Source organism: Octopus bimaculoides, chromosome 16, assembly GCF_001194135.2.
Source record: "Octopus bimaculoides isolate UCB-OBI-ISO-001 chromosome 16, ASM119413v2, whole genome shotgun sequence".
Classification (NCBI taxonomy): Eukaryota; Metazoa; Mollusca; class Cephalopoda; order Octopoda; family Octopodidae; genus Octopus; species Octopus bimaculoides.
Window position 1 is genome coordinate 38,185,407 of NC_068996.1, and position 12,980 is coordinate 38,198,386.

Sequence of the window (12,980 nt, forward strand, 5' to 3'; positions counted from 1 at the left end):
GGCTCTTGTGTGGGTGGCACATAAAATGCACCATTTTGAGCGTGGCCGTTGCCAGTACCGCCTGACTGGCCTTCGTGCGGGTGACACGTAAAAGCACCCACTACACTCTCTGAATGGTTGGCGTTAGGAAGGGCATCCAGCTGTAGAAACTCTGCCAAATCAGATTGGAGCCTGGTGTAGCCATCTGGTTTCACCAGTCCTCAGTCAAACCGTCCAACCCATGCTAGCATGGAAAGCGGACGTTAAACGATGATGATGATGATTATGATGACACCAGTATTGAAAACAGCAACAATTTAATTCTCAAAAGAGAATAGAGTGAAAACTTGAAAAGTATTTCTTTTCTAAATTCCTTTTCAATCTTGGACTCAGTCATATTCATAGAATACCTCCTTTGTTTATTCCAGTTCAAGTATTCCATACCAATGGCAGAGAACTGATTTTATATATAATTAGTTTTGAGAAAACAATAATTCTGCCATAAATTTATGTAAGAGCCATTTAAGTACTTCAATATATTAATAAAAGTCATAGCTATTTTCCAAACCAGTCTAAATTCATAGTTTTCTGGAATTTAATTGAAACACATAGCTAATTGAAACATACAGTATTTTAATTAGAAATTTGTATGTGGAAGGTGCACAGGTACAATAAGCGCTGGAAATATGCAGAAAATAGACTCCATCAACTGTCACGGGGGGAAAAGCGAGAGGCAGTAGGCAGCTTCCGTTATTTAGGTGACCAAGTTAGTAGTGGAGGTGGATGCTCCAAGAGTGTAGCTCTGAGAATGAGATTAGGCTGGGCAAAGTTCAGAGAGCTACCCCTGCTGGCAGCAAAGGGCCTCTTTCTCTCGGAGTGAAAAGCAGATTGTTTGATGCCTGTATGTGAACAGCTATGCTGCATGGCAGTGAAAATGAGCTATGACAGTTGAGGATAAACCTGAAAGTAATGAAGCCAGTATGCTTTGCTGGCTGTGCATTATCAATGTGCATGTGCAACAGAGAGTAAGCATCTTGGGAGAAAAGTCAGGCATAAGAGGAATCAGATGTGGTGTGCAAGAGAGATAACTGTGCTGGTATGGTCATGTGATGCATATGGACAGCTATGTTAAGAAGTGCCGATCTCTAACTGTGGAGGGAACCTGCGGTAGAAGTAGACCCAGGAAGACATGGAATGAGGTGGTGAAGCATGATCTTCGAACTTTGAGCCTCACAGAGGCAATGACTGGCGACCAAGACTTTTGGTGATGTGTTGTGCTTGAGAGGACCTGTCAAGCCAAGTGCACCCGTGCTGGTGGCATATAAAAAACATCCTTTGAATGTTCACAGAGGCAAAGTGGCTGAGTTCCTTTTGTGCGTTGGGCCTCACATAGGCAAAGTGACTGAGTTCCTTTCAAGTGTTGGGCTTCATGGAGGCAATAACCAGAATCTTTGGCATTATGTCGAGCTTGAGAAGAAGACCCATCAAGCCGAACAAAGTTGCAGTCGTGACAGATACTGGTATCACGCAAATTGGCGTCTGTGCCAGTGGAACGTAAACGCACCTTGGTGTCACACAAATGGCACCTGTGCCAGTGGCACGTAAAAGCACCCATTACACTCTGAGAGTGGTTGACGTTAGGAAGGACATCCAGCCATAGAAAACTATGCCACATCAGACTAGAGTCTGATGCAGCCTTCCAGTGTGCCAGCCCAGTCAAACTGTACAACCCATGCCAACATGGAGAATGGACATTAAATGATGATGATGATGAAATATAGTAGTAGAAGATTTAACTGTTTCTTTATTCCACTAAAATAACTTATTGATATATAGGTGAAATATAATAATTAGATTTTGGGAAGTGGCTGCGCTATAAAATATAGGCCCCTGCTGTTATCTAAAATTTCAAGGCCTTTCAGAGTGGAAAGAATTTAAGAATGTCTAAAAACACACGCACATCCATGTACTGTATTTATTGTCATCACTCAAAAACATTTAATATCTAATATTTTGTTTTATGTTTAAACCGGTCATCATCATCATCACCATTATCACCACCATTATCATCATCTAATGTCTGTTTTCCATGCTGGCATGGGTTGGCTGGTTTGATGAGAGCTGTCCAGGCTCCATGTCTATTTTGGCATGGTTTCTACAGCTGGATGCCTTTCCTAATGTTTTGTATTCTACTTGTTTTATATTCAAATCAGCCAGCTCCAGCCTCTCATACCTGCCCTACAATAAGCAATCTTGGAGTTATGAGATAATACATGATTAACTTAAAACAATGTAGATAAATAATCATTACATTTGGCAGAATAATCTAAAATGCTTAGCCACAATATATATCAGTTTTTAGTCATGTGTAGTATATGTTTATATTGTAGATCATAATATATACTTCTGAATAGACATACAAAACATCTGAGGAAATATAAAACCATGAAATTGCTCTATAGAATTGTAGGCAGTAACTGGAAGAATGTAAAGAAACAATTCATTCCCATATAGAAAATTAGTCTAGTGTTTTATAGAGAAATAACAAGCAAGAAGAGTTTGCTAGAGATTTTCAGCAATATCATTATGCATGTTATATCATCAGTCCCTATACATTGTTAGTATATGACTCTAAGCAAGCCACCACAATGAAAACAAGCTATCAAAAGCAGACGAGACATGGTGACACTCACAGGACTTGAAGCAAAAATAGAGAATCAGACCTATTTACATGCACTGCATGATACACTGTTAAATAAAATACACAATTAAATGAAAACAGACCTCCAACTAAATGGAGATCTGCTAAAAATTACATTTTAATGATGTTTTTATAGAGCAGTTGCCTATTATCTATAAATGCTAATGTTATATACAAAGATGCATACAGGCACATATTATTTAAAAAAAAATATTTATGGGTGAAAGGATCTATATATTCAACTCTTTGGTTAACTGGTTCAACAAAATTGTCCACAAGCCCTATCCATTTGCTCCCTGTTTAGCTGCCTGGTCTGTATATGACATTATACTGAGATAATTTGGTTTGGAGCACAGTTTAGTAGTCTGAATCTAGTTTGGTATTTCACTATTCTGAATTCAAATTTATATGCATTGAGTTATTTACCTTGTATGAAAAGGTAGTGGAATTCACTGAATTGATTGTATTTTATGTAATTTCAGCGGCTGGCTAAGCAACATCGAGCTGGCATCATTTCAGAAGGTGGTCCACCACCTTTTATACCATTTGGCCCAAGAATGACAAAATCACAGCTTGTCAGAACAGGTATCTTACCAATTTATTTATATAATTTTATTACTTTATTGCTATGTAAAGCTTTATTCTTGTGACAATGGTAGTACGACATGTATATAGTATACAGTTAAGAGTGGCCTCCAATTACTGTTCAATTGCTCAAAGTGACAAGAATTTTTTTCATGTTTTGAAAATAATGCATTCAGTAAATGAAGACAAATATTTCCTGTTTCTATATATTTTCTTCTTGACGTTTGAAATATTTCTTATTTTTGGATAACAATCTGCTCAACATTTGTTTCCATTATTACTACTACTAATGAAAGAAGTCACTTTAATAATAAAGAACTGAAATGTAAACACAGACCTGATTTTTTTTTGTGTGTATAAACCTTATTGGTAGTCAGTGTAAGTTGATTTAATTGAGGATGGTAATATCATCTTAGGGAAACTTAAAGTTTATGGTTTATTTTGTATTTTATTGCTTTTAGATAATTTCAAATCTCTTGAAGTTTCTAAAGAAAAGAAAGAGAGTGAAGAATTTGTAAATCAGCGGAAAGCTACCATTGCAGAAGCTGTTCAGGCAAAAGAAGAGGGGAAAATAAAAACTTTTGGTGGCAACAAGCAAGTATGCTTCGACTTACTTTTTCTTCTCTCATTCACTTTGGTAGTTTTGAAATTGAATTGTCAGGATCCATGCTCAAATATCATCAGTTCAAATTACACTATAAGCTATAATGTTGGATTATTTTAGGCAACATGTATAGAAATAAGTCTCTCACTGATAAATCACAGCTGAACAGTAGGCATTAAGAAAGAAGCATTGAGTTATATAAATACTTTTCATACAAATTGCTTAATTTCCAGAACCACTAAAAATAAGCTTAATTTATCTAAGTTTTTCAACTGTGTCTAGAACTGTTATTCTTTTGAACATAATTTTTTTTTTTTCTGTAAAGTTTCATTCTTTACTCTCATGACTTATGAACCCTCATTCTGTAAACTGATTGTTATTGCATGTTACTCCGAGCTATTGTTATATAAAGCAATAATTAATTGATGTCAGTCTCAACCACAGCCCTTTTCTATGATTCCTATTTCTGTAGGTTCTCTTGTATGAATATTTAGTTGTCTTAGAATTATAAAATATTAGTGGTTATTTTTCAATTGTTATTTCTTCTGCTGTTTATAAATCAGTCTGTTAAATTTTGCTAATTCTGTCCTCTGCATAAAAAAATTATTTTTAATATACTGCAAATGCAATTTAAACACTTAGATACAAAAATTGCTACTGGTCCCAAAATAAAGCTGTGCCAGAAAGCGACTCCAACGTAATTTGTCTTGCGCAATCTTCTATATTAATAAAAGCGAACTTCTGTCTGTCTGGGAACCCTGTATCTCAGTCTACATTTGCTCTACATAGGCATATTATACCGTTTTGGAATCAGGATGATCCCAGTATTGAAAATCTGCCCTTCATTTGGTTCTTGAACATTCAGCATTGGGATCTGATTTAAAAGTATTTGGGTTGCTATCTCTAGAAGCTAAAGCAACTGTGAGACGTACAAGAGTTACCTCCCTTAGGTTTTGCTAAAGAATTTACTGATTCTTTTATCTTTTTCAGTCATTAGACTGTAGCCACACTGGGACACCACACTGAAGAATTTTAATCAAATTGACATCAGTTCTTTCTTTTTTATGCCTGGTACTTTTTTATTGGCCTCTTTTACCAAACTGCCAAGTTACATCAAAGTAAACCCAGCAACACCAGTTATCAAGCAATAGTGGGAAACAAACAGACACAAAGTCACAATACACACATACACACGCACATATGTATGTATATATATGTGTGTGTGTGTGTGTATATATATATGTATGTATGTATGTATGTATATAATACAATATAGTTATTAGGTTGTCAAGGAAGTTCTTACAGTTTTTAACCTTTAAATTCAGATGCTCATATCTCAACTCAAACAAAACTTTGTTAATCGAAATAAATACCATCAGAATCAACACACTTTTGCCAATGTGAAACAAGTTTATTTATGCCAGTAACGTAAAAATTCTGCGTTCTGGTGATGATGAAGTCATTGAAGGCATGTTTGGCATCGTCTTGGTTTTTGAAGCATTTCTCACGCAGGAAGTTATCGAGATGCTTGAAAAAGTGGTGGTCGGTTGAGTATGGTGGATAAGGCAGAGTTTCGTCGCCCAATTCGTTCAACTTCTGCGGGGTCAGTTGTGCGACGTGCGGCTGAGTGTTGTCGTGGAGAAGAATTGATCCTTTTATATTGACCAATGCTGGCTGTTGTTGTCGGAGTTTCTCATGGATTTCATCCATTTGCTGACAGTACTTCTCCACCGTAATGGTTTCGCCTGGATCCAAAAAGCTGTGATGGATGAAACCAGCCGGAGACTACCAAACAATCACCATGACCTTCTTTTGGTGCAACTTTGGCTTCGGAAAGTGCTGTGGAGTTTCTTCAGTGTCCAACCACTAAGCCAAGTGTCGCTGGTTGTTGTAAAGAATCCACTTTTCATCGCAAGTCACAATCCAGTCAAGAAACGGGTTGTTCTTGTTGTGTAAAAGAAGGGAAGACCACTTCAAAACGGCGTTTTTTTTAGTTGTTGTTCAATTTCTCAAGTATTTTTGATTTTCCAATCTCTTTCAAGTGGTTGGAAATTGTCGTATATGTTACGTCTAATTCAGAAGCAAGCTCTCAAACAGTTGTGCATGGATTGGCTTCGACTAAGGCTCTTAGTTGATCGTTGTCAACATCCGATGGCTGACCACTACGCTTATCATCTACAAGGCTCTCGTCACTGGTACGAAATTTCTTGAACCACCAATGTGCTGTACATTCATTAGTGGTTCCTGAGTCAAATGCATTGTTGATATTGCGAGCTATTTCAGCAGCTTTTCGACCTAGCTTGAACTGGAATAAGAAAACTGTGTGAATTTGCTTTTTGCCCATGTTGTATTCAATGTTCTGGAAAAATGGCCTAATTATTCGAAAAGAGTAACACAATTAGATAGAGCGGAAAACGGGCTTTAAAATGATATATAAAGTCAAAGTAATTTAACAAAAATTAATTTGAAAATATATCATTTAAAACCAAAAATTAAAAATTCCACAACCTAATATTTTTTGGGGGTTGGGGTTGTTTGTGTGTGTTTCTGTATTTCCCTCAACATAAAGACAACACAACACATTTTAAGAAAAGGCTTTCACTGTGAACAATTTATGAAGGTATGTGCATCTTTAAAAATATTTTTACTGGCAGCATAGCAATGGTTAACAACCTAGCTTACATTAGCAACTGAGGATAGCATTTTCATGTTTAATTGCTAGCTTATGTTCTAAGTCTAGCAGATGGGGCATTTAACTCTTGTCACTTCTTGATTCCTTTTGATAATTCCCATTCACTGTGAATATAAAATCTTTATATGATCGTTCCTTGCAATCACAAACTTTTCCAACCTTTCCCATTCAGGCAATGTTGTCCGTACCTTTAACTGCTCCTTCTTTTCTACTGAGTTCTATTAGTAAACCAACAGTGTATTCCAGTTATGCCAACCACCTCATGATCCTTTTGAAGCTCAGATGTTTATCCAATATCACCAGAATTGAGCTGTCATTATATGGATTACTGTATGTTGTCGTCATCGCTGCTGCTGCCTTCCTCTTCGTCTTCGTCCTCCTCCTCTTCGTCTTCGTCCTCCTCCTCTTCGTCTTCGTCCTCTTCGTCCTCCTCCTCGGATGAACCCATATCCTACAGCAACAGTTTCTACTCAGTTTTGAAATTTATCATTAACATGTCCAACACATCTATCGTTTTTCTCTTCCTCTTTGTCATTATTGGCAACCCTCACATTTACACCTCTGTGCATTAAAAATTAACTGACTTACACTCCTACCTTGTCTAAAAACAGCTATTTCTTTCTGTATTTTTTTTTTTATTCCATCCTGTTTTATGGTCGTGTTCAGGCTGTTTGTTGTTCATGAGGATCTTGCTTAGAAAACAGGTGAAAGGTGTTAACAGAATGGGCATCTGGCAATAGAAAATCTGCTTCTAGAAAATTGGTCTGACCCATGCGAGCATAGAAAAGTGCACATTAAAATGATAATAATGATGATCAAATACATACACATTATCAGCTTCCAAGTTACACACATGACTGATAGACTGAAGCTCTCATGCATAGCACTTATCAAACTATTTTGATCCTCACTCCTTGGGATAAATTACAAGGTTTCTTTCAGGAATTTTCAACCTAAAAATATTTCATCTCTCTTCTTTTTCCATACATTTCAGTAGTGTATTTTATTTGTTTGAGTTTTCTCATGCAACAAATATACTCTTTATTTTAAATTTGATTTCAGGCTCTTAATGATAAAGATGTGGCACGCTTGGTTGAGATGGGCTTTGTTACAGAACAAGCTTGCCAAGCTTTACGCCAAAACAATGGCAATGTGAACCAAGCTATTGTTTTTTTACTTGGCAAATCTGGACCTGGTGGAAGAGATGGCAGAGGAGGGAATTTATCTAATTCTACAGGAGGCCAATTAAAGAACACTGCAAAACTGGGTGGTGAAAAACCAGAAAAGTTCCATGGTACATAAAATTATATATTTTTTTTGAATATTTTTGCAGTTATGTGAAGTCTTGGAGTGGATTGACCCTTTTGTTAATATATTTCTAACTCTGCAATGTGTTTCAATTAAATTCTAAAATAAGTAAGAATTTAAATTTGTTTGATAAAAAAACTTCAACTTTTTTCACTTATTTATTGACACATTGTGGTTTTTGAAACACTAGCTTAAAAGAAGATTTCTAAATTTGTTACATAATTTTGTCTCAAATTGTCTCTATTTACAGGTAAATTTAGTAAAAATTTAAAATAATTAAAATTTTGTTTAAGTATTTTCATAGAAAATGAGTTAGCAAATATTCTGGAAATACAACAAAATAGTAACATAGAAGAATTGTGTGAATTAGTGTATTTTTAATAAATGCACTTAAAACAAGTGTAATATAAATGTAAAATTGAACGGAAAAAATGCTGGAGTTTATGATTAAAGGAAAGTACAAAATGAAATAAATTCACATACACATGACAATCAAAAAGTATATTCCTATACACACACATAACTAAATGAAATAAACAGACACAAATACAATGAGTCACAAAAATAAATTAAAAGTTGTCATTGATCTTACAAGTAATTTAAAATTTACTGGTAATTAGAATAAATAGATAGAACAAGGTTAATTTGAAATTGTACTTTAAAATCATATTACACACACATATATGTGTACGTAATAATATACCTACCTATCTACTTACCAACCTACCACCATTTATTACCTAGTATATCAACCAAGTAATAACGCATCATTTGAGTCATTTGGTTTATCAATGAATTTGTAATTGTTGTGATCGCAGTTCGCAATTATGTGCCTTTTCCATTCACCTGTGATTGAGTATAATCTTTGTATGTAATCATTAATAAATTTTTCTGCCATTCAATTATTTCACCTCTTGCAAGTTACATTGTTCTCGCTGCTTCTAAATCTGCCATATGTTTGGTTGAACTGATAAACCTGTCAAAAAAGAAGATGTGATCCTTGTTATGGTATGGAAGTATTAATTTCCTAATCACATTGTACTCTAGGCTATGCTGGCTTGCATTATTGTTTTGTTTTCCTATATAAAAATTAAACCCACAGCAATATCTGGCATATTTGCTTCACATATTTTCCAAACTTTGATGCCCTATTTTGCAGGTTTACCTGGCATATACTGTCAGAAACTTGACCTTTATATCACTCCATATCTTCATCAGTTGATAGTCGTCATTCTGATTTGTGTAATATCTTTTATAAGTGCTTTAAACACTGAAGAAGAGAGCTAGATTTAAATAAGTAATCATAATTTTTTTCCCTACTTATTGTTGTACTCCTAGTGTCTCATATGTGCAAGCATTCAGATAATTTCAGAAAGCACATCTATGTCATAATACTAAAAATATACAGGTCATTGACTGAATGGTCCAGTAATTTGTAATCCTGGACAGCACTTCCTAATGCACATAATGTTTATTTCAGAAATGCCCAAATTTCTTTCTGATATGTAGGAGACCACAAACTATATATGGTTTGTAATGAAAATACTTTTAAAATTTGAAAATCCTTACTCTATTCTCTTTCTGGTAGAAACTTACCACTTTTGTTATCAGAGCTGTCATCAGAATCATTACTTTCATTATTAGAAATGAAAATATTCAATTCCCCATCATGCATACAGTTATGCTTGTATATTTCATTTGATTTTTCAAAAATCCTTCAGATTCTGAATCATTACTTGTAAGTGTGAAACTGGTATTCAGTTTTGCAGTTGTAAAAAGCTGCAGAAAATGTAACCATTATAATGTTGGAAAAATATCAAAAAAATTGGGGGACTCAATGTCAAACACTTCATAACAATTGTTTACTTAATGAGGCTATGTATTTTCACTAATGTACTAACAAAATTTGCTTTGAAATTCTTATTTGAATATAAATAAGTTATTTTTGGTCAGTTTATAAACCCCAAAAATTATCAGGCAGCTTTGGGCTGGTTGGTAACAAAAATGGTTAATTGATATTATAATTATGTTCTGTTTGGGGAGAGCCACACTCACCAGTTTCATTTTGACTCATTATTTATATTTTTCTTCCAAAATTTTCATTGCTTTTGCAACCTTGTCATTGGATGCTGATCCTGTTTGTTAAATAAATGAATGGAAATTGAACTGGTGAGTGCGTTAGATAAGGCATTAAGACAATATGACTCACTCCAGACTCGACATAGTTTTCTTCAACACACGAGTTCACAAGAAGAATCTTGCAAACTCGATACAAAAATGAAGATATTATAATGTTAGCAATTTGAAACCAAGATCCAATTGACTTTGGTTTATCAATTTTAATAATTCCTGAAACTCTGTTGATTACAATGATGAGGGTTCCAATTGCTCCAATAAATGGAACAGCCTGCTCGTGAAATTAACTTGCAAGTAGCTGAGCACTCCACAGACATGCATGCCATTAATGTAGTTCTCAGGGAGACTCAGCATGACAAAGAATATGATAAGGCTGGCCCTTTGAAATACAAGTATTACTCATTTTTGCCAGCTGAGTGGACTGGAGCAACATAACATAAAGTATCTTGCTCAAGGACACAACATGCCATCAAGAATCGAACTCAGAACCTTATGATTGTGAGCCAAATACCCTAACCATTAAGCCATGCACCTTCACCTTAATAATAAAAATAATTTACATATAACAATTGTACAAGACGCATGTTACAAAGAACCATTATTAATGAAACAGAAAATATATGGCTTAGCCATCTTGATGGGATTAAACTTAAACCTTAAGAGACAAATGAATAGTGAAAGATATTTAATCCAAAGTTATAATGTTTCTACTATTCAGTTAAAGAATAACTTAATAATTATTTGTAGGATGGTACACTAAATTCTTTACAGTATATACTTATATTCCTCCATGCTCCAAGGTCAAATCATACTATGGTCAAGTTTTGTCTTTCATCTTGCTTGTTCAATAAAACAAGCATCAATATTATTATACTGGCATTTATCTCTATTACTTTAAATGAAAGTGGCTTTGTGTCTGTGTGAGAAACTGTTATTATTACTGTTATTATTTTTATTGAGTGAGAAAGTAGTGCATGATATCAAAGTGACACTGGAGTAAAATATACAAAGCCCAGTATACCCATCATGGCTACCCGTCTGATAAGGGTACACCAGGCACATGCATCACAACCATATGTGCATGACATGGTGTTCTCATATCAAGTTAAACAGCGCATGACCTCACAGGTGGGACCCAGTTAGAATTTTCTTCAGGTTGAGTAGTCCATCTTGCTCAAAATGTCCCTGAATAAGGTTTGTTTAAGGAAACACCCATGTTTCCAGAGGTGAATTATTCAAACCCCAAAGAATTCCTCTCAACATATGGCTATGCTGTTCCCTCACTACTTCAGGTTGTGATCAGAGATGTACATATCATCAGTCACCAAGGGACATGCTCAACTGGTTAAGGCCAAGCAACTGACAAGCAAATCTGTGGTATTGAGCAGAATATTTGCTGTAGCCCATCTTTTATACCAAGGCAAGACAATGTACATGATAACACTTCCAATCAGTTAAGATCAGAAGCCATGAGAGCCACTGCCTGGTACTGCATCAGGGCATTTATTATCATCATCATCATTATTATCATTATTATAAGACTGCCTGTTTTAATTACAGTCAATTTTCTAACTTCTGTGATTATATTTGCTTTCTTTTTAGGCCGAGAGAAAAAAGGCCGAAAGAATAAAGAAGACAAAGAAAATGGAAATGAAGATGTTCCTAGTCGGCCATCGGGTCCGGCTACATTGTTTGATTATCTAGAAACTAAGATACCTATAAAAGAAGGTTAGTTTGTTTCACTTCAGTCCTTATTATATCACAAATTATGAAAATTTCAATTAATAATTTTTCATCATTATTGTTACATATTGTTGATAGAAAAACTGTTTTTTTCCCCTTCTTTTTGTCATTTTTGTTCATCTTTATTTCAAAAACTATTTGGTTATTTATGTTGCAAATAAGCAAGTTATTAAAAATTTAATGAATCCAATTTACTTTTATTTGCTTCCGAATCTTGACACTGCCATATCTGATTTTTTCCCCCAAACTTTTTAAGGCTGATAGGTCTCTGTAATTCTCATTTTCTAGTTTCATCAGTTCTGAAACAATAGGATATTGATCTGTTAGCAACACGCAAAAGTCCAACTTTTTATTTCCTACCTCTCTCTTCAGGGATCTACCCTGATCTTTAAAAACTCAGAGTATGTCTCATCTCTTTTATCCTGCCAACTATTGCCTTATTGCAGCCACTGTTAAATCTCTAAGGAAACGGAAACAGCCATTGACAACACCTTCTGACAACTTGTATCTTTCTCTCTAACTTACTGACTACCATTACAGTTTCTATAATACCAAATTCACTGGTGACCTACTCTCTTCATCATCCACAAAAGGGTTCTTGTCTAAGAGAAACTTGGTGAAATCAGTGTTGTAGTCCTCAAAAGCTTTTGATAATGTCTGCCATACAAAACTCCCAAGAGACTTTTATACCTATGGGCTCTACTCTTGTCTTAGATTAGTTACTTCTCATCAGATCACACTATCGCCATATGTGTTGGCCGAGCTCTTTCTGTTCTTCATTTTATCAACTGTGATGTCTTCCAGGGTTCAGTTTTACCCTCTGCTTTTCTTTCTATAGATCAATGGTTTACTTGTCTACATTCTTACATAGCTGACACTACCTTTCATTCTTCTCTAAAATTTCCTAACCATTCATCAACTATTCACAACCTAGGTACAGCCTGCCAATTCACACTGACTCCATGAGCAGAAAGACCTTGAAAGCATCCTCCAGTTGGTGTATGCCAATCTTGTCTCTTTCAACAGTATGAAATGTTATTCATCATCATCATCATCATCATCATCATCATCGTTTAACGTCCGCTTTCCATGCTAGCATCGGTTGGACGATTTGACTGAGGACTGGTGAAACCGGATGGCAACACCAGGCTCCAATCTAATTTGGCAGAGTTTCTACAGCTGGATGCCCTTCCTAACGCCAACCACTCAGAGAGTGTAGTGGGTGCTTTTAC

The 12,980-nt window shown here is 35.3% G+C and overlaps 1 protein-coding gene across 1 annotated transcript in view; it reads left to right on the top strand.

Moving 5' to 3' along the window:
• The window catches only part of LOC106869514 (tudor domain-containing protein 3), a 65,586-nt gene that overhangs the window by 29,066 nt on the left and 23,540 nt on the right, over positions 1-12,980 (top strand). The window contains exons 6-9 of the mRNA XM_014915282.2: positions 3,163-3,265; positions 3,727-3,863; positions 7,624-7,855; positions 11,608-11,733. Of these exons, the coding sequence (XP_014770768.1) occupies positions 3,163-3,265; positions 3,727-3,863; positions 7,624-7,855; positions 11,608-11,733 (598 nt within the window). The remainder of the gene's footprint in view (positions 1-3,162; positions 3,266-3,726; positions 3,864-7,623; positions 7,856-11,607; positions 11,734-12,980) is intronic.